The sequence below is a fragment of the Scyliorhinus canicula genome, chromosome 1 (assembly GCF_902713615.1).
Source record: "Scyliorhinus canicula chromosome 1, sScyCan1.1, whole genome shotgun sequence".
In the NCBI taxonomy this organism is placed as follows: domain Eukaryota; kingdom Metazoa; phylum Chordata; class Chondrichthyes; order Carcharhiniformes; family Scyliorhinidae; genus Scyliorhinus; species Scyliorhinus canicula.
Window position 1 is genome coordinate 113,876,358 of NC_052146.1, and position 18,402 is coordinate 113,894,759.

An 18,402-nucleotide genomic window follows, 5' to 3' on the forward strand; every position below is an offset into this window, starting at 1 on the left:
GCATCAGAAGACTGGCGCAAAAAACCGGCGCCCCCAGCAGCGGGGCTGGCCAAAAGGCTTTTGCCGGCCGGCGCATGCGCGATGTGGGTTTCTCTTCCGCTTCTGCCATGGCGGAGACCGTGGCGGCCGCGGAGGAGAAATAGTGCACCCAGGGCACTGGCCCGGAGTCTGAGCGGGCGGCTCTGATCGCGGGCCAGGCCACCGTGGGGGCACCCCCCGGGGTCCGATCGCCCCCCGCCTCCCCCCCCCCCCCCCCAGGACCCCGGGGGCCCGCTCGCGCCGCTGATCCCACCGTTACCAGAGGTGGTTCAAACCTCGGCAGCAGGAGAGGCCTCCCAGCGGCGGGTCTTCGGCCCATCGCGGGCCGGAGAATCACTGCAGGGGCCTCGCCGATCGGAGTGGCGTGATTCCTGCCGCCGCCACTTCCCGGGTGGCGGAGAATCTCTGCCACGGCAGGGGCCGGATTTTCGGCGGCCCCAGGCGATTCTCCCACCCTGCTGGGGATCGGAGAATTTTGCCCCTGGTCACTGTTAGCGGTTAGTCGAGGCGGGGGGGTGGATTCTTTTATGGGGGGGATGGGTGTTCTGTTTTTGGCCAACTGGGGTTAGTTGAGGGTGTTGATACATGGTTTGTTTTGATTTATATTTTGTATATTTTGTATAAATCATAAATAACAAAAGTAGTTTCAAAAATCTAATTGGTGCCAGGCTAGGGTCTCCCTGGGAGGCTGGTAGATGCCGGGAGCCAGTTAAATCCGGTGCCAGCAGCCATGCGAGACTGGGCCCAGCCCACAATGGATGGCATCCAGATCGCGATGTCTCGCGAGATCTGGTTAGATCTCGTGAGGAGCAACAGCTGTCAGGGGAACTGGGGAGGCCTCTCCTGGCATCTATCAGCCGCGTTGTGCCGGTCAGGCTTACTGATCCAGTACCATACAACTTGGACAACTGTATCCCTAATCACCTAACATAACCCCAGCCACTGGACTGATGTAACCCCAACCACTGGGATAACTTTGCCTAACCCATTGGGCTACTGTACCCTCCCTATGACTGAACTACTATAACTCCCCATAAACATTGGGCAACAGTAACCCCTAACCACTGGGCTAATTTAACTCCAACTACTGGATTAACACATCCCATGAGTGAGGAGTGACTGGTGATCAATTAAATAGCTTGAAACTAATGTTATAAATTAAAATAATCCATACCAGACTTCTCATTTTCATTTAGTAGTCTACAAACATTTTGTCTGTTTGACTTTAGATGTTTAAAATCAAGGGCGTGACCAACTGGCCATGTTGGCTTGAGCAAGAGTGTAGCACGACTGACAGATGCTGGGAGAGGTCCCCTGTGGGCTTCCCGGCAGCCTTTAGACCTTGCAACATCTGGGTAGATCGCGCGAGGTGTCGGAATCTGAATCTCGCTCACAATGGGCGTGACCAGACAGTGTGTGCAAAGTATGGTTTAAACTTACTTAGGCGAGCTTACCCGGCATCTACCGGACTCCGGCATCTACCAGCCTCCCCAGGGCGCTGTGAGCGCTCGAAACATGTGGCTAAATATGCGCTCGCATATTTGCTTAGATATTTGGTTAGATCGGGCCTCCGTCTTCACAGTAGAGGATAATAAAAGAACTGCAGTTAATGCAGTGGAACCTAGTGCAATAAACATCACTAGGGAGGAGGTATTGAATAAAATAATGGGACTCCTAGGATATTAAAGAAGGTGGCAGCAGAGGTAGAGGATGCATGGTTATGATACTTCAAAATTCTCTGGATTCTGGAAAGGTCCCAGTGGATTCGAAACACTCTAACGTAACTCCCCTATTCAAAAAGGGAGAGTGAGATAAAGTAGGAAACAACAGACCGGTTAGCTTGACCTCTGTGGTGGGGAAGGTGCTGGAATCAATCATTAAGGAGGGGATGACTGAACATTTAGAAAGATAAAGCTAATCCACCATTGTCAGCATGGTTTTATGAAGGGTAAGTCATGCTTGACAAACTTGCTTGTTCTTTGAGGACGTAACCAGCAAGGTGGATAATGGGGAACCTGTGGATGTGGTTTATCTAGGACTTCCAGAAGGCGTTTGTCAAGATGCTGCATAAAAGATTGATTCAGAAGGTGATATTGCAGGGGGTTGAGGGTAGAATACAGATTGGATTAAGAATTGGCTGACCGACAGAAAGCAGAGGGTCGACCTAAATGGGTCCTTCTCTGGCTGGTGAACTGTAACTAGCAGGTTGCCGCAGTGTTCAGTCCTCGGACCTCAACTGTTCACAATCTATATAAATGATCTGCAAACAGGGACAAAGTGTAACATAGCAACATTTGCGGATGATGCTAAAATAGGTGAGAAAGCAGGCAGTGAAGAGAAACAGATTTTACAGATGGATATAGATAGGCTAGAAGATTGGGTCAAAATTTGACAGATGGAGATTAATGTGGATAAGTATGAGGTTATACATTTTGGCCAAAAAAATAGTCAGGCAAATTATTATCCAAATGGAGAGCAGAGTCAAAATGCGTCTGGGCAGGGGGATCTGGGTGTCTTTGTTCATGAATCGCAGAAAGTCTGTATGCAGGTACAAAATGTAATAAGAAAGGCAAATTAAATGTTCGTGTTTACTGCAAAAGGACTGGAGTATAAAAGTAGAGAAGTGTTGTAATTGTTGGCGAGACCACATGTGGAGTATTGTGTACAGTTTTGATCTTCCTTTTTGAGGAAGGATGTGGTGGCGTTGGAAGCAGTTCAGAGTAGGTTCACCAGGTTGATTTTGGGGATGAAGGGATTGACATATCGGCAGAAATTAAACAATTTGGATTTATACTCGCTGGAGTTCAGAAGGATGAGAGGAGATCTGTTTGAGGTATATAAAATACTAAATGGGATTGATAAAGTAAATGTAGACCAAATGTTCCCCCTTGTGGGAAAATTGAGAACAAGAGGTCACAGATATAGGGTGGGATTCTCCAACCCCCACCGGGTCGGAGAATCGCCGGGGGCCAGCGTCAATCCCGTACCCCGGCGTGTCCCGAATTCTCCGGCACTGGAGATTCACCGGCCCGCGATGGGCTGAAGTCTCGCCGCTGTCAAACCTCTCCTGCCGGCGTGGATCAAACCACCGGCGGGAGCAGGCGGCGCGGGCAGGCTCCGGGATCCTGGAGGGGGGGGGGGGGGGGGGGGGGGGAGGGCGTGGGGCGATCTGGCCCCGGGGCGGGTGCGTGGCCTGGCCCACAATCGGGGCCCATCGATCGGCCGCCAGGCCTGTGCCGTGGGGGCACTCTTTTCCTTCCGCCTTCGCCATAGTCTTCACCACAGCGGAGGCGGAAGTGACCTCCTCCCCTGCGCATGCGCGGGGATGACGTCAGCAGCCGCTGACGCTCCGGTGCATGCGTGGACTTCCGTCGGCCGGCCAAGTACCTTCGGCCCCGGCTGGCGTGGCGCCAAACGCCGTCCACGCCAGCCGGCGGAGCGGGAGCCACTCTGGCGCGGGCCGAGTCCCTAAATGTTAGGGATTGGCCCCTAAAGGTGCGGAGACTGAAGGAGACTTCTGCACCTTTGGGGCGGCCCGACGCCGGAGTGGTTCACGCCACTCCATCACGCCGGGACCCCCCGCCCCGCCGGGTAGGGGTGAATCCCGGCCATAGTTTGAGAGGCGATAGATGTAAAACTGAGGTGAAGAGGCACTACTTCTCACAAAGGGTGGTAAATTCATGGAATTCACTGCTCCATAGAGCGGTGGAGTCCGTATCATTAAATGTTTTCAAGAGGGAGATAGACATATTTCTGATTTTTAAAAATGGGTGAAGGGGATATGGGAACAAGCATCTCAATTACAGATAGAATCAGCACAATACCATTTGTGGAAGAACTGAAATGTGCCACAAAATGGAATATTTCTGGCCCCTGTAGGGGCCAGAATTGATGATCCTGAGGCCGTGTTGACACCGTCGAGAAACGCGACGGCGATATCGACAGCATCAATACTTAGCCAGAGGATCACAGAATTCCGCCTCAGTGACAGCAACAGCTCCTAGAACATAATACGTTTAACCCATCATAAGGATGGGAAAAAGGATGGGGCCAGTGGGAAAGGTACAAGGTGTGGGAGGACTAAGGGAAAATGGTGGCACGTAGAGCGCAATTGGACAATTGCACCACAAATAGGGATGGGGTGTGTGGGCTGGTGAATGACAAAGTGTAGTGATCCGCATATCTGTATATACACAAGGGGTTAATGCATAGTCATAACAGCTAAGTGATCACTAAATGGCAGCACTAATAAGGGGTATAAAAGACAGACTCAATCTGAGTTCCGGCCTCTTCATGTCTATTGTGACTAGTGACCAGAGGTATAGAGAGTTAACTCAGAGTGCAAATACAGTTAATCATAATTTATTCTTATTCAGTCTTGTTTATTTAGCATCTAGTAAAAGTATTGGAGATAGAACAAACTCAGTTTATTTTAGTTACTCAATAAATTATTTGCTTTCATTGGACGACTACGAGTGTTAATCAACATTGAGTTTAAGAGCATCTTGGTATGAAGCAAATAAGTAACATATATTACAGTAAATAATACAACAGCGACCACATGAATGGTTTTATCTGCCCTCTACGCACATTTATGTAGAACGTTTCCTCAGGTGATTAATTGGGTGAAGGAAAATCCCAGGGGGAACTTTCAGCAGCTTTCCTCCATGTAGCTTTTTAAGCAAATCTGTACAGCTGCCTTAATCTGTCTTTCCACAGCTCAGAGTTTAAATTAGTCCTTGGTCTATTTTATTTTATGGAGCATGTTGGAATGCATTTTATGTTAAAGACACTACAAAACTAGAAGTTGTTTTGTTGGAGGAAGCCAAGGGAATTAAATGAGACATTCCCAATGAGAGAATGAATTGAATTTGTATTTAATCACCCATCAGACTCATAAATAGATCGAATTCTACAGTTTTAAGTTTTCTCTCCCAAAAATACCTCGTCCACTCAGAAAGCTCATTACATTTTAAAAGACAACAGAAATAACATTAGGCCGAATGGGTTGGTCTGAGCAGTTTGATCTGTGCGTGATAATGTTCTTGTTTCAGTCAAGTTGTGATACAGCTAAACCACAGTTTCCACTCAATGCACCACCAGACATGCCTTTTGCTTCTTTTGCAATATTCTATCAGCTCTGTGATTAAAATTTATGAAACTACCAAGTAGCAGTACAGCCTCCAGTCTTGAAAGAAACTGCTTAGGAATGCACAACTATCTGAAGGTAATTAAATCCCATTTTACATTTGTTGCTCTACAAGTACATTTCAGTCTTAATGTAAGAAGCAACATAATAATCGTTATTATAGTCACAAGTAGGCTTACATTAACACTACAATGAAGTTACTGTGAAAATCCTCTAGTCGCCACATTCCAGCGCCTTTTTGGGTACACAGAGGGAGAATTCAGAATGTCCAATTCACCTGACAAGGAAATCTTTCGGGACTTGTGGGAGGAAACCGGAGCACCCGGAGGAAACCTACGCAGACACGGGGAGAACGTGCAGACTCCACACAGACAGTGACCCAAGCCGGGAATCAAACCTAGAACCCTGGTGCTATGAAGCAACAATGCTAACCACTGTGCTACCGTGTCATCGGCAGGGATTAGAATAGCAACCTTGAGTCAGTGGCTAGCTTGCCTCTGGATCAGAGGATCATAGGTTCGCGCTCTGATCCAGAACATCAACACAACTTTAGGGGAATGCTTCAGTACTGCAGGAGTACTGCAGTGTTGGAGGTGTCGCCGAATGGACATAATCAGAATTCTTTATAAGCACTATTGGAAGAGATGCAGGGAGGAATTTGTACGTTCTCCCCATGTCTGCGTGGGTTTCACCCCCACAACCCATAGAGGTGCAGGGTAGGTGGATTGGACACACCAAATTGCCTCTAAAAAAATGTTTTTTAATTAAAATTAAAACCTACCTCTTTCACCTGTCGTATTATCACTTTGTGTGTCTTGGAAATGCTTCTGTGAAGCTCCTTTAAGTACTTTACTATATTAAAGGCACTGCATAAATGCAAACTATTGTTGACATGCTTAACATCGAGGGCCAATGTGCACCCTTCACAAAACTGTAGTGATACGCACTTTCCAAAAGGATTAATTAGAGGCTGTGATTTGTCTCGTCCCTTCAGTACTCTTTATGACCTGTTTGGCTCAGTAACTGTCACAGTTCATAACCTAAAAGGGCCTTCATTTCTTTTCCTCCTCAGTGAAGACATGGATTTCGTGCTTTTCAGTCCCTCATTTGTTCATAATTTGAGAGCTCAGAAAGACAATGCTGTTGAGTTAAGGTGGGAAGAGGGGAAATCACAGTTGTGCCTCTGACACCCTCCCAGCGAAAGCTGTGCTGCCATTCCCCTTCCTCCAATGGGTGCAGAGCTCAATTGGAGCATTCTAATTAGAGTCTGGCTGAGACTAGCTAACTCAGCACAGATCAGTAAAGGGCCTGGGGCTTTGCCTGACTCTAGACCAAATGAGGCCATCCATTCGCCGGGCGCGATTTAATGGAAAAGTTTCTAAGTGTGGTAGTGTCGTAAACTACTGTTACATCTTTATTAGGTGATGTATGGTAGGACCTGTACTACAGGTTCGTCGGTAGTCCCTGATTGCTGGTTCCGCACAGTAGGCGGAGTATAAATATGTGTGTCCTCCATGCAGCAGCCATTTCGCCAGCTGCTGTGGGAGGCGAAACATCTTAGAGCAATAAAGCCTCAGTTGTATCCAACTTTAGTCTTTGTGCAATTGATCGTGCATCAATTTATTGATATAAGATTTTCAGAAGATGGACCTCCTTATCAAGCCGGATCACCTGCAGCTGGATCTACAATCAAGCGACGCCAAAAAGGACTTTAATCACTGGCTAGCTTGTTTCGAGGCGTATATCAACTCGGCGCCTAGCGCTATCTCGGAGGCTCAGAAGATACAGATCCTGTACTCAAAGTTGAGCTCCAACGTGTTTCCGCTGAGCCTGGACACGCCGACCTACGCCGAAGCATGACGCTTCTCAAAGAAAATTACGTGCAGAAGACAAACGCGCTCTTCACCAGGCACGTACTCGCACTCGCTCTCAACTCCCTGGTGAGTCCATCGAAGACTTCTGATGGGCCCTAATCCCACTCGTCAGGGACTGTGACTGTCAGGCCCTTACGGACACTGAACATTCAAATCTCCTTATGCGGGACGCGTTTGTTACGGGGATTGGGTCAGACCTCATACGCCAAAGACTGTTAGAGGGGGCCACAATCGATCTAACGGTCGCCTCGTGCTATTTTCAGGCCTATGCCCCCAGCCGCGCGGCCCACCCCTCCTACGCATCGTGGACCCCACAGACGGCCACCCCAGCGGGGGCCTTACCCAGCCAATACGCCTGCGCCACGCGCCAGCCAGCGCACCCTGGGGGCCCCCGATGTTACTTTTGCGGCCAACAAAAACGCCCTTGCCAACGCTGCCCGGCCCGTGCTGCCCTTTGTAAAGCTTGCAGTAAAAAGGGGCACTTCGCCGCGGTGTGCCAGGCCCGGCAGCCGCCGCTGTCGCCCCCAATCCCCTCGCTTGCGCACAATGGGCGCCGTCATCTTCACCTCCCCAGACCGCGCGTGGCCAGTGGCCGCCGCCATCTTCCACTCTCCGGACCACGCGCGGCCAGTGGGCGCCACCATCTTCCCCCCCTCAGACCACGTGCGGCCCATGGGCGCCGCCATCCTGTCCAACCCCCACTGATACCACCATTTTGTCCCCCTCAAGATCTTCAGGCGCCGCCATCTTGTCTCCCCCATGGCACATGGACATTGACAGCGTTCCAGGACCTGGGCCCCCCAGGCTCCCCATCATCCGACGGCAGCGACGACCGACCACGACTCGCCTCAGTGACAATCGACCAGTCTCGTCCGCACACCCTGGCCACCGCACCGACCAGCGTGAAAATCAATGGCCAGGTGCCCTCTTGCCTGCTGGACCCCGGGAGCACTGAAAGCTTCATCCACCCGGATAAGGCGCTGCTCCCTCACGGTACACCCTGCCAACCAAAGAACCTCCCTGGTCTCCGGCTCCCATTCCGTGGCGATCCGGGGGTACTGTACGGTCATACTCACGGTCCAGGACGTAGAATTCAGTGGTTTCCGCCTCTACGTCCTCCCTAACCTCTGCGCTGCCCTACTACTCGGTCTGGACTTCCAGTGCAAGCTCCAGAGCCTAACCCTCGAATTCGGCGGGCTCTTACCACTCCTCACTGTGTGCGGCCTCGCGACCCTAAAGGTCGATCCGCCTTCCCTCTTCGCGAACCTAACCCCGGATTACAAACCCATCACCACCAGGAGCAGACGGTACAGCACCCAGGACAAGACCTTCATCAGGTCCGAGGTCCAGCGGCTGCTTCAGGAAGGCATAATCGAGGCCAGCAACAGTCCCTGGAGAGCCCAAGTGGTAGTCGTTAAAACTGGGGAGAAATACAGAATGGTCGTGGACCATCAATCGGTACACGCAGCTCGACGCGTATCCCCTCCCACGCATATCTGATACGGTCAATCAGATTGCACAGTAGCGGGTCTTCTCAACGGTAGACCTCAAATCCGCCTACCACCAGCTCCCATTCGTAAATCGGACCGTCTATACACTGCCTTCGAGGCGGACGGTCGCCTCTATCACTTCCTCGGGGTTCCCTTCGGCGTCATTAACGGGGTCTCGGTCTTTCAAAGGGAGATGGACCGAATGGTCGACTGGTACGGTTTGCTGGCCACCTTTCCGTACCTAGACAACATCATCATCTGCGGCCATGACCAGCAGGACCACGACGCCAACCTTCCCAAATTTCACCACACCGCCACTCTCCTAAACCTCACCTACAATAAGGGGAAGTGCGTGTTCAGCACGACCCGCTTAGCCATCCTCGGCTATGTGGTCCAGAATGGAGTTCTGGGGCCCGATCCCGACCGCATGTGCCCCCTTCATGGAGCTCCCCCTTCCCCACTGACCCAAGTGGGGTCAAACGCTGCCTGGGGTTCTTCTCATACTACGCCCAGTGGGTCCCAAACTATGTGAACAAGGCCTGCCCACTCATACAGTCCACCCACTTTCCCCTGATGGCCGAGGCACAACAAGCCTTCGCCCGTATCAGAGTCAATATCGCCAAGGCCGGGATGCACACAGTAGATGAGACACTGCCCTTTCAAGTAAAGAGCGATGCATCAGACGTCACCCTAGCTGCCACCCTCAATCAGGCAGGCAGACCCGTGGCATTCTTCTCCCGCACCCTTCATGCCTCAGAAATTCGGCACTCATCCATTGAAAAAGAGGCCCAAGCTATTATTGAAGCTGTGAGGCATGGGAGGCATTACCTGGTCGGCAGGAGATTCACTCTCCTCACTGACCAACGGTTAGTAGCCTTCATGTTTAATAACACACAGCGGAGCAAAATCAAGAACGATAAGATCTTGAGGTGGAGAATCGAGCTCTCCACCTATAATTACGAGATTTTGTATCGCCCCGGCAAGCTCAACGAGCCCCCAGACACCCTATCATGTGCCAGCGCACAAATAGACAGACTCTGGGTCCTGCACGACAGCCTTTATCACTCGGTAGTCACACGGTTGTACCATTTTACCAAGGCCCGCAACCTGCCCTACACTGTCGAGGAAGTACGGACAATCACCAGGAACTGCCAGGTCTGTGCGGAGTGCAAGCCGCACTTCTACCGGGCGCGCCTGGTGAAGGCCTCCTGCCCCTTTGAACGCCTCAGCGTGGATTTCAAAGGGCCCCTCCCCTCCACCGACCAAAAAACGTATATTCTCAGTGTGGTCGATGAGTACTCCAGATTCCTCTTCGCCATCCCATGCCCCGACATGACGTCCGCCACCGTCATCAAAGCCCTCAACACAATCTTCGCTCTGTTCGGTTTCCACACCTACATCCACAGTGACAGGAGATCCTCATTCATGAGTGATGAGCTGCGTCAGTTCCTGCTCAGCAGGGGTATCGCCCCAGCAGGACGACAAACTATAACCCCCGGGGAAACGGGCAGGTGGAGAGGGAGAATGGGACGGTATGGAGGGCCGTCCATCTGGCCCTACGGTCCAGGAACCTCCCAGCCTCTCGCTGGCAGGAGATCCTCCCTGATGCACTACACTCCATTCGGTCACTACTGTGCACCGCCACGAATAACACACCCCATGAACGTCTCTTTGCCTTCCCCAGGAAGTCCACTTCCGGGGTGTTGCTCCCGACTTGGCTCGCAGCTCCAGGACCAGTCCTGCTCAGTAGGCACGTCCGACTCCACAAGGTGCAGAGGGTGCAATTGCTCCATGCAAACCCCCAGTATGCCTAAGTGGCGTACCCCGACGGCCGCCAGGATACTGTCTCCCTCAGGGACTTCGCACCAGCAGGTTCCATACACCCACCCCTCCGGCCCGGCGGCACCCTCCCCTCCCCCGGTGCTCCCAGCATCAACCCCACCAGGACCATCCGTCATTCCCCTGACCATGCCCGAGGATGAAGAGGATTTCGGCACACTCCCGGAGTCACCGAACATCAGCCCAGCATCCACATCGCCGCCACTACTACGTCGCTCCCGGCGGAACATTAAGTAAGGCCCCAGACCGGTTTAACCTCTAACTGGTCCACCGGACTTCAAAAAGATATTTATTTTGCTCTCAAATATTGTAAATATAAATTCACCATATATAGTTCTCCACCACCCCCGCCGGACTCAATTTTAACAGGGGGTGAATGTGGTAAACCACTGTTGCACCTATATTAGGTGATGTATGGTAGGACCTGTACTACAGGTACGTCGGTAGCCCCTGCCTGCTGGCTCCGCCCAGTAGGCGGAGTATAAATAAGGTGTGTCCTACATGCAGCAGCCATTTCGCCAGCTGCTGTGGGAGGCCACACATCTTAGAGCAATAAAGCCTCAGTTGTATCAAACTCTAGTCTTTGTTCAATTGATTGTGCATCAGGTAGTGAACGGGAGCTGCTGCAAGCTTCCCAGGCTGAACCAGCAAGACAGTCACCAGTATTAATTGTTACTTGGTTCGTTAATGGCCCCACAAACTTCACACTACAAATCATGGTCCCGCCGGCTAATTTGCCAGGATCACGCCCGCCAGCCTCCCGCTAACAAGGGGGAGCAACACTTAAACAGATCCCGCAGAGCAAACCCCACACAGCTTACATGCCACCGAGAAGACCAGCCTCATGATTCGGGGATGCGACCTGGCCAGATTGTTGGGCATGGTCAAACCAGACGGGATGCCCTGTTCCCCCAATGGGCTTGGAGGGTCAGCCCCAGCGTAGATAGTGCCGTTAAGGGACAGTGATCTTTGGAAGTGGCAGCGATCTCAGCTCGGTGAGCTTCCCCAGGAGCACCGGCACCCAGTGCCGTAAGAAGATCAACAACCTCCACCGGACTGCATGGGTGGGTTGGCACCGGCCCCCTGGCAACCCCACCACCTCAACCATGTGCCTGGCACCATCCCCGACCAGCACCTTATCGTGCCCCAATGCACCCTTGTCCAGCAGTGCCGCCCACGCCAGTCCCCCCACCCCCATCCCCCCCAATACTCCCCATCCGCCCATGCTCCCACCCTCGTGATGAACGCAGTGTGGGCTCACAATGCCCACTGTGTCCTTGGAGGAGAAGTTGGCCCACAACAAACGCAAGAGGACTAGACAGGCAGCGGGGTGGAAGACATCAGAATCCTCACACCCTACAAGGAATGGGCCCTGGTGGTCAATGGGGTGGGCGAGGACAGACTGGTCATGACATCGAGGTTACCGCATGGCGCAGAGGTGAGGAAACACCAGCCCCAACCCAGATGACCTGCCACACGAGTTGTTGCTGCCATACAGACTGACCCATCCCTCCCACTGACCACATGTCCATTCTCCCGCAGGATCTCCATCAGACGGTGCTAGATTAGAGCTCCCCCACACCCAATATGAGGTCTGCACTAGACCTGACACACGTGTTGACCATCCTGCCCAGGATTTTTGCCTCCTCCATGTGTGATTTCCATCAGCACAGGCCACTTGCCACTGGTCCCCAATGGTTCTGCCAGTCCAATGTCTACCATATTTTCAGTGCCTCACGCGTCCTGCCATCAGGCAACCCATCACGGGGGTCGCCTTCGGCAGACCGGACGATCCCACTGGCGGGAAGAGCTGGAAAATCTAGCTGAGAGTGTGGGATCACAATACTTAAGAGAGAATTCTAAATATAGAGTTCAGGAGTCCAAAACTAGGAGTCATCAAGATAATCGACGATGAATCCAATAAAGAACTACAGAGAAACCTCTTTACCCAGAGAATGGTTAAAATGTGGAACTCGCTACCGCAACGAGCGGGTTTGGCAAATAACACAGATGCATTTAAGGGGAAGCGAGGTAAGCGACACAAGGGTGAAAGAAATTTCAAGGGTGGGGAAGTTTAAGGGTGACATATGTACATTAGATATCCAGGGTCTGTGCTGCACGCTCTCCTGCACCACAAGCTCCCTGGGTTGCTATGACCTGTGCCTCATACTCTGCTCCTAAGCTAGATCTCATTTAGTAACCACATGACTTACCTGGGTGTAATATCAGCCCACTGGGGTCGGGAGGCTCCTGAGGCTCCTCTTCTTCCTTTAGATACACGCTGCTGGCCTCATCCTTCTCTGAACCGATCCAGATCATCCCATAATCGTTCAGAAACTTCTACAGAAAACAGGCACACAAAACACGTTAACACACTTGTCCATTCTTGCTGTTTTTGGTTGATTTTTAAATGGATGGCAAGACTCGGAAGTAATTTTATTAAAGGTGCTCTCTGGAAAGTTGATCTAAGCAACATGCTATCATACAATGTTAATGGCATGGAAGGAGGCCATTCAGCCCATTGTGTATGTGCTGACTCTTAGGCTGGATTTATACTGAGTCGGGATGACTTGGAAGACCTTTAAGAATAGGGGGTACATCCCTGGGTGGCACTGCTGCTTTCCAGCTCCAGGGTCTCTGGTTCGATTCTCGGCTTGGGTCACTGTCTGTGAGGAGTCTGCATGTTCTCCCTGTGTCTGCATGGGTTTATGGGTTTCCTCCGGGTGATCCGGTTTCCTCCCACAAGTCCCAAAAGACGTGCTGTTAGGTAATTTGGACATTCTGAATTCTCCCTCTGTGTACCTGAACAGGTGCCGGAATGTGACGACTAGGGGGCTTTTCACAGTAACTTCATTGCAGCGTTAATGTAAGCCTACTTGTGACAATAAAGATTATTAATTATTCTGTGGTTCCAAAATCCCATTCTTAGGGTTTCCAATGTTCAGGAATGTAAAAGTCCGTGAGAGCCCTGACGATTAGGATAAATTCAGAATCCAGCAAAGGACTAAAGAGAGAAAATAAGCTAGGAGAGCAAACTAGTTAACAATATAAAAACTGACAATAAGGGCTTCCTTAAACCTGTAAAAATGAAGAGTGAGATCATAGGCTTCTTAATAAATGAATCTGGGGAGGTAGTTATGGGGAGTTTAAAATATTTTATTCAAGGTAATTTCATATGAATAAACCAAAGCAGAAAAATAATCATACATCATTATAAATAACCAACACCCACTCACCGCCCGACCCCCCCCCCCCCCCCCGCCCCCAGCTCCCCCAATATTGCCCCCTTCTCCCATCCTGCCTTCCCCATTTTTACCCCCTCATTCCCCCCACCCTTTGCTGACCCCTCAATCCTCCTTAAAGAAATCAATAAATGGCTTCTACCTCCGAGAGAACCCATCCACCGACCCCCTCAAGACAAACTTGATCTTCTCCAACCTCAGGAATTCTGCCAGGTCACTCATCGACTACCCCGTTTTCGGTGGCTCCGAATCCCTCCACCCGAGCATGATCCGTCTCCGGGATCTCAGAGACATCGGCCTCTCTCGCCCCCGGATCCCCGGGATTTCTTTCACCTCAAAGATCGCTACCTCTGGGCCCGGGCCACCTTCACCCCCAGCAGCTCAGACATAACATCTGCCAGAAACCCTTCAGCTTCGGACATGCCGAAACATGTGAACATGATACGCGGGCCTCCTCGCGCACTGCCCACACTTATCCTCCACCCTCTCAAAAACCCTACTCAACTGTGTTACCGTCATATGTGTCCCATGAATTGCTTTGAACTGTATGAGGCTTAACCTCGCACACGGAATGGACATATTCACCCTGCGAAGGGCCTCTGCCTATGTCCCGGCCTCCACCTCCCCTCCCAGCTCCTCTGCCCACTTACGCTTTATGCCCCCCACCAGGCCCGCCCCCAGTCCATCAACTCGTTGCAGAGCTCGGACACCTTCTCCTCCCCCGAGTCCTCCTTCGACAACACCTTATCTTGCAACCCCAGGGATGGCAGCCCAGGAAAAGATGGCACCTCTCTCCTGCCTGTACCTAAAACTGTGCCCCCTGGGCAGCCCGTACTAATCCACCAACTTTGTGAATCTACCCCCTGTAAAAACATCACCGAATTGCTCAATATCTGCCTGCCGCCACCCCTGAAACCTTGCATCCAGCACCCCACCCCCAACTTGGCGCAAATCTATGGTTGTCACAGATCAGTGCCCACACCGAGGCACCCTCCTATCCCAAATGCTGCCTCCACTGCTGCCACACCTCTAAGGCCGACACAATCACTGGGCTCATGGAGTGCCTGGCCGGAAAGAACGGCAGAGGCGCTGTCAACAACACCCGCAAGCTCATTCCCCTACACAAAGCTACCTCCATCCGCCCCCAAGGCGACCCCTCCCCACTACCCATTTCCTGACCATGGGCAATGGGCAGAGGAGTTAAACAGATATTTTGCATCAACCTTTACGGTGGAAGATACTTCGAACATCCCATTAATACTAAAGAATACGGGGGAGGAATTAAATACCATCAAAATCATGAGAGAAGTGGGTTTAGACAAACTAATGGGGCTAAAGGTAGACAATGCTTGCATCCTCAGATAGTGGATGCATTGGTTGTAATTTTCCAAAGATCCTTGGATTCTAGAGAAGTACGGGAGCATTCGCAAATTGGCAATGTAACACCCCTATTCAAAAAGGGAGGGAGGCAAAAAGTTCAAAACACAAGCCAATTAGCCTAACATCTATTGTTGGAAAATGTTGGAATCAATTATTAGAAGTAATAACAGTACATTGTACATTTGGAAAATCATGATCTAATTAAGCTGAATCAGCAGGCATCAAAAAGAGGGAAATCTAATTAATTAGAGGTTTTTTGAGAAAGTTTCAAACAGAGTGGATAGAGGGGAACCAGTAGATGTGTTGTATATGGCCTTTTAGAAGGCATTCGACAAGGCACCTCACAAAAGGTTAAATCATCAGATAAAAGCCCATGTTAGAGGTAGTATATTGGCATGGATAGAGAATTGGCTAATGGGCAGGAAACAGTGAGTGGGGATAAGGGGTTCTTTTTCAGGATGGTGACATGTGGAGGTCCAGAGGAATCAGTGCTGGGACCACAACTGATTACAATACATATTAATGACTTGGAGGAAGGAAGCAAATGTACTGCAGCCAAATTTGCAGATGGCCCAAAAATAGGTGGACAAGCATGTTGCAAGAGGAATATCGACAGTTTGCAAAGAGATATTGATAGGTTAAGTAAATGAGCAAAAAGTGAGCAAATGGAATATAATGTGAAAAAATGTGAAGTTGTTCATTTTGGAAGGGAGAACAAAAGAACAGAGGGTGCGATTCTCCACTCCCCACGCCGGGTGGGAGAATCGCGGGAGGGCCGGGCGGCTCAAGCCACGCCGTCCTGGCACCCCCCGCAATTCTCCCACTCCCCACTCGGAGAATCGCCGCTCACCGTTTTTCACGGCAACCGCCGATTCTCGGGCCCGGATGGGCCGAGAGGCCTGACGTGCCCGACCTGTTCACGCCGGCGGCATCCACACCTGGTCGCTGCCGTCGTGAACATGGCGCCAAAGGTTCGTTTGTGGTTTGTGGGGGGCAGAGAGGAGAGGGAGCACCATGGCCGTGCTTGGGAGGGGACTGGCCCGCGATGTGCCCACCGATCGTCGGGCCGGCGTCTCCAAGCGACGCACTTTTTCCCCTCCGCCGCCCCGCAAGATGAAGCCGCCACGTCTTGCGGGGCAGCGGAGGGGAAGACGGCACCCGCGCATGTGTGGGTTGGAGCCAGCCAACCCGCGCATGCACGGCTGACGTCACTTAGGCGCCGCCGTCGCGTCATTCTCGGCGCAACGCCTTGCCGCAAGCATCAAGGCCTGGCGGCCGAGATTTACGGAGCACCGCTCCTAGCCCCCTGGGAGCGGGGGTGAATAGGGTGCGAGGAGCGGCCTTCCCGATGCCGCGCGGGAGCGGAGAATTCCGCCAACAGTATTAATTGATGGAAAAAAACTGCAGACAATTGCAAGACAAAGGGACTTGGTGGTACTTGTGCACGAAACACAGAAAGCAATAGAAACACAGAGATCAGGTAATTAGGAAGGCGAATGGAATGTTGGCCCTGATTCCAAGGGGGTTGGAGTATAAGAGTAGGGAAGTCTTGCTGCAACTGTACAAGGTACTGATCAGGGGGGGGACAGGGGACACCCCTGCCTGGTCCCACGATAAAGCCTAAAATACTCCGATCTCCTTCCATTTGTGACTACACTCGCCATCGGCGCCGCGTAAAGCAGCCTCACCCATTTGATGAATCCCTCCCCAAATCCAAACCTCTCCAGCACCTCCCATAGGTACCCCCATTCAACTCTATCAAACGCCTTCTCTGCATCCAGCGCCACCACTATCTCCGCCTCCCCCTCCACTGCCGGCATCATGATAACATTGAGCAGTCTCCGCACATTCGTGTTGAGCTGCCGCCCCTTGACAAACCCTGTCTGATCTTCATGAATTACCTCTGGCACACAATCCTCTATCCTGGTAGCCAGGATCTTCGCCAGCAACTTAGCGTCTACGTTAAGGAGTGAAATAGGCCTATATGATCCGCACTGCAAGGGGTCCTTATCCCGTTTTAGGATCAAAGAGATCAGTGCCCGCGACATCGTCGGGGGCAAAGCCCCCCCCTCCCACGCCTCATTGAAAGTTCGCACCAGCAGGGGACCCACCAGGTCCGCATATTTTTTGTAAAATTCTGCCGGGAACCCGTCCGGCCCCGGGGCCTTACCTGACTGCATTTGCCCGATCCCCCTGACTAGCTCCTCCAACTCTATCGGCGCCCCCAGCCCCTCAACCAGCCTCTCTTGAACCCTTGGGAAACATAGCCTGTTCATGAAGCTCTCCATCCCCTCTCTCCCCCTCGGAGGTTCCGACCGGTACAATCCCTCGTAAAAGTCCCTAAAGATCCCGTTTACTTCTGTCCCCTTCTGCACTACATTTCCACCCCCATCCTTCACTCCCCCAATTTCCCTAGCCGCATCTCGCCTACGGAGCTGATGCGCCAACATCCTGCTCGCCTTCTCTCCATACTCATATACCGCACCCTGCGCCCTCCTCCACTGTGTCTCCGCCTTTCTGGTGGTCAGCAAGTCAAAATTGGCCTGCAACCTGCGCCGTTCTCCCAGCAACCCTTCCTCCGGTGCCTCCGCATATCTCCTGTCCACCTCCAGAAGCTCTCCCACCAGTCTCTCCCTCTCCTTCCTCTCCTTCCTTTCCCTGTGGGCCCGGATGGAGATCAGCTCCCCCGGATCACTGCTTTCAGAGCCTCCCAGACCATCCCCACCTGGACCTCCCCCGTATCATTGGTAACCAGATACCCCTCAATGCTTCTCCGAACCCTCTTACACACCTCCTCCTCCGCCAGCATCCCCACATCCAGGCGCCAGAGCGGGCGCTGGTCCCGCGCCTCCCCCATCTCCAGATCAATCCAGTGCGGGGCATGGTCCGAAATCGCTATGGCCGAATACTCGGCATCCTGCACCCTCGGGATCAACCCCCTGCTCAGGACAAAAAAGTCTATCCGGGAATAAACCCTATGGACGTGAGAGAAAAAGGAATACTCCCGCGCTCTCGGTCTCCCAAACCTCCAGGGATCCACCCCTCCCATCTGGTCCATGTATCCCCTCAGCACTTTGGCCGCCGCCGGTCTCCTACCCGTCCTTGAACTGGACCGGTCCAGTGTGGGATCCAGCACTGTGTTAAAATCTCCCCCCATGATCAGGCCCCCTGCCTCCAGGTCCGGGACGCGGCCCAACAAGCGCCTCATGAAGCCAGCATCATCCCAATTCGGGGCATATACGTTCACCAGCACCACCTTCTCTCCCTGCAGCCTACCCCTCACCATGATATATCTGCCCTCCTTGTCCGACACCACCTCAGCCGCCTCAAACGCCACCCTCTTCCCCACTAGAATCGCCACCCCCCGGTTCTTTGCGTCCAATCCTGAA

The 18,402-nt window shown here is 52.1% G+C and overlaps 1 protein-coding gene across 4 annotated transcripts in view; it reads right to left on the reverse strand.

Annotated features, from left to right (window-relative positions):
- The window catches only part of ubxn11 (UBX domain protein 11), a 155,346-nt gene that overhangs the window by 76,863 nt on the left and 60,081 nt on the right, over positions 1-18,402 (reverse strand). For all 4 annotated transcript variants that reach the window (XM_038798217.1, XM_038798207.1, XM_038798236.1 and 1 more), the window contains one exon: positions 12,605-12,731. In XM_038798217.1, coding sequence (XP_038654145.1) covers positions 12,605-12,731 — 127 coding nt within the window. The remainder of the gene's footprint in view (positions 1-12,604; positions 12,732-18,402) is intronic.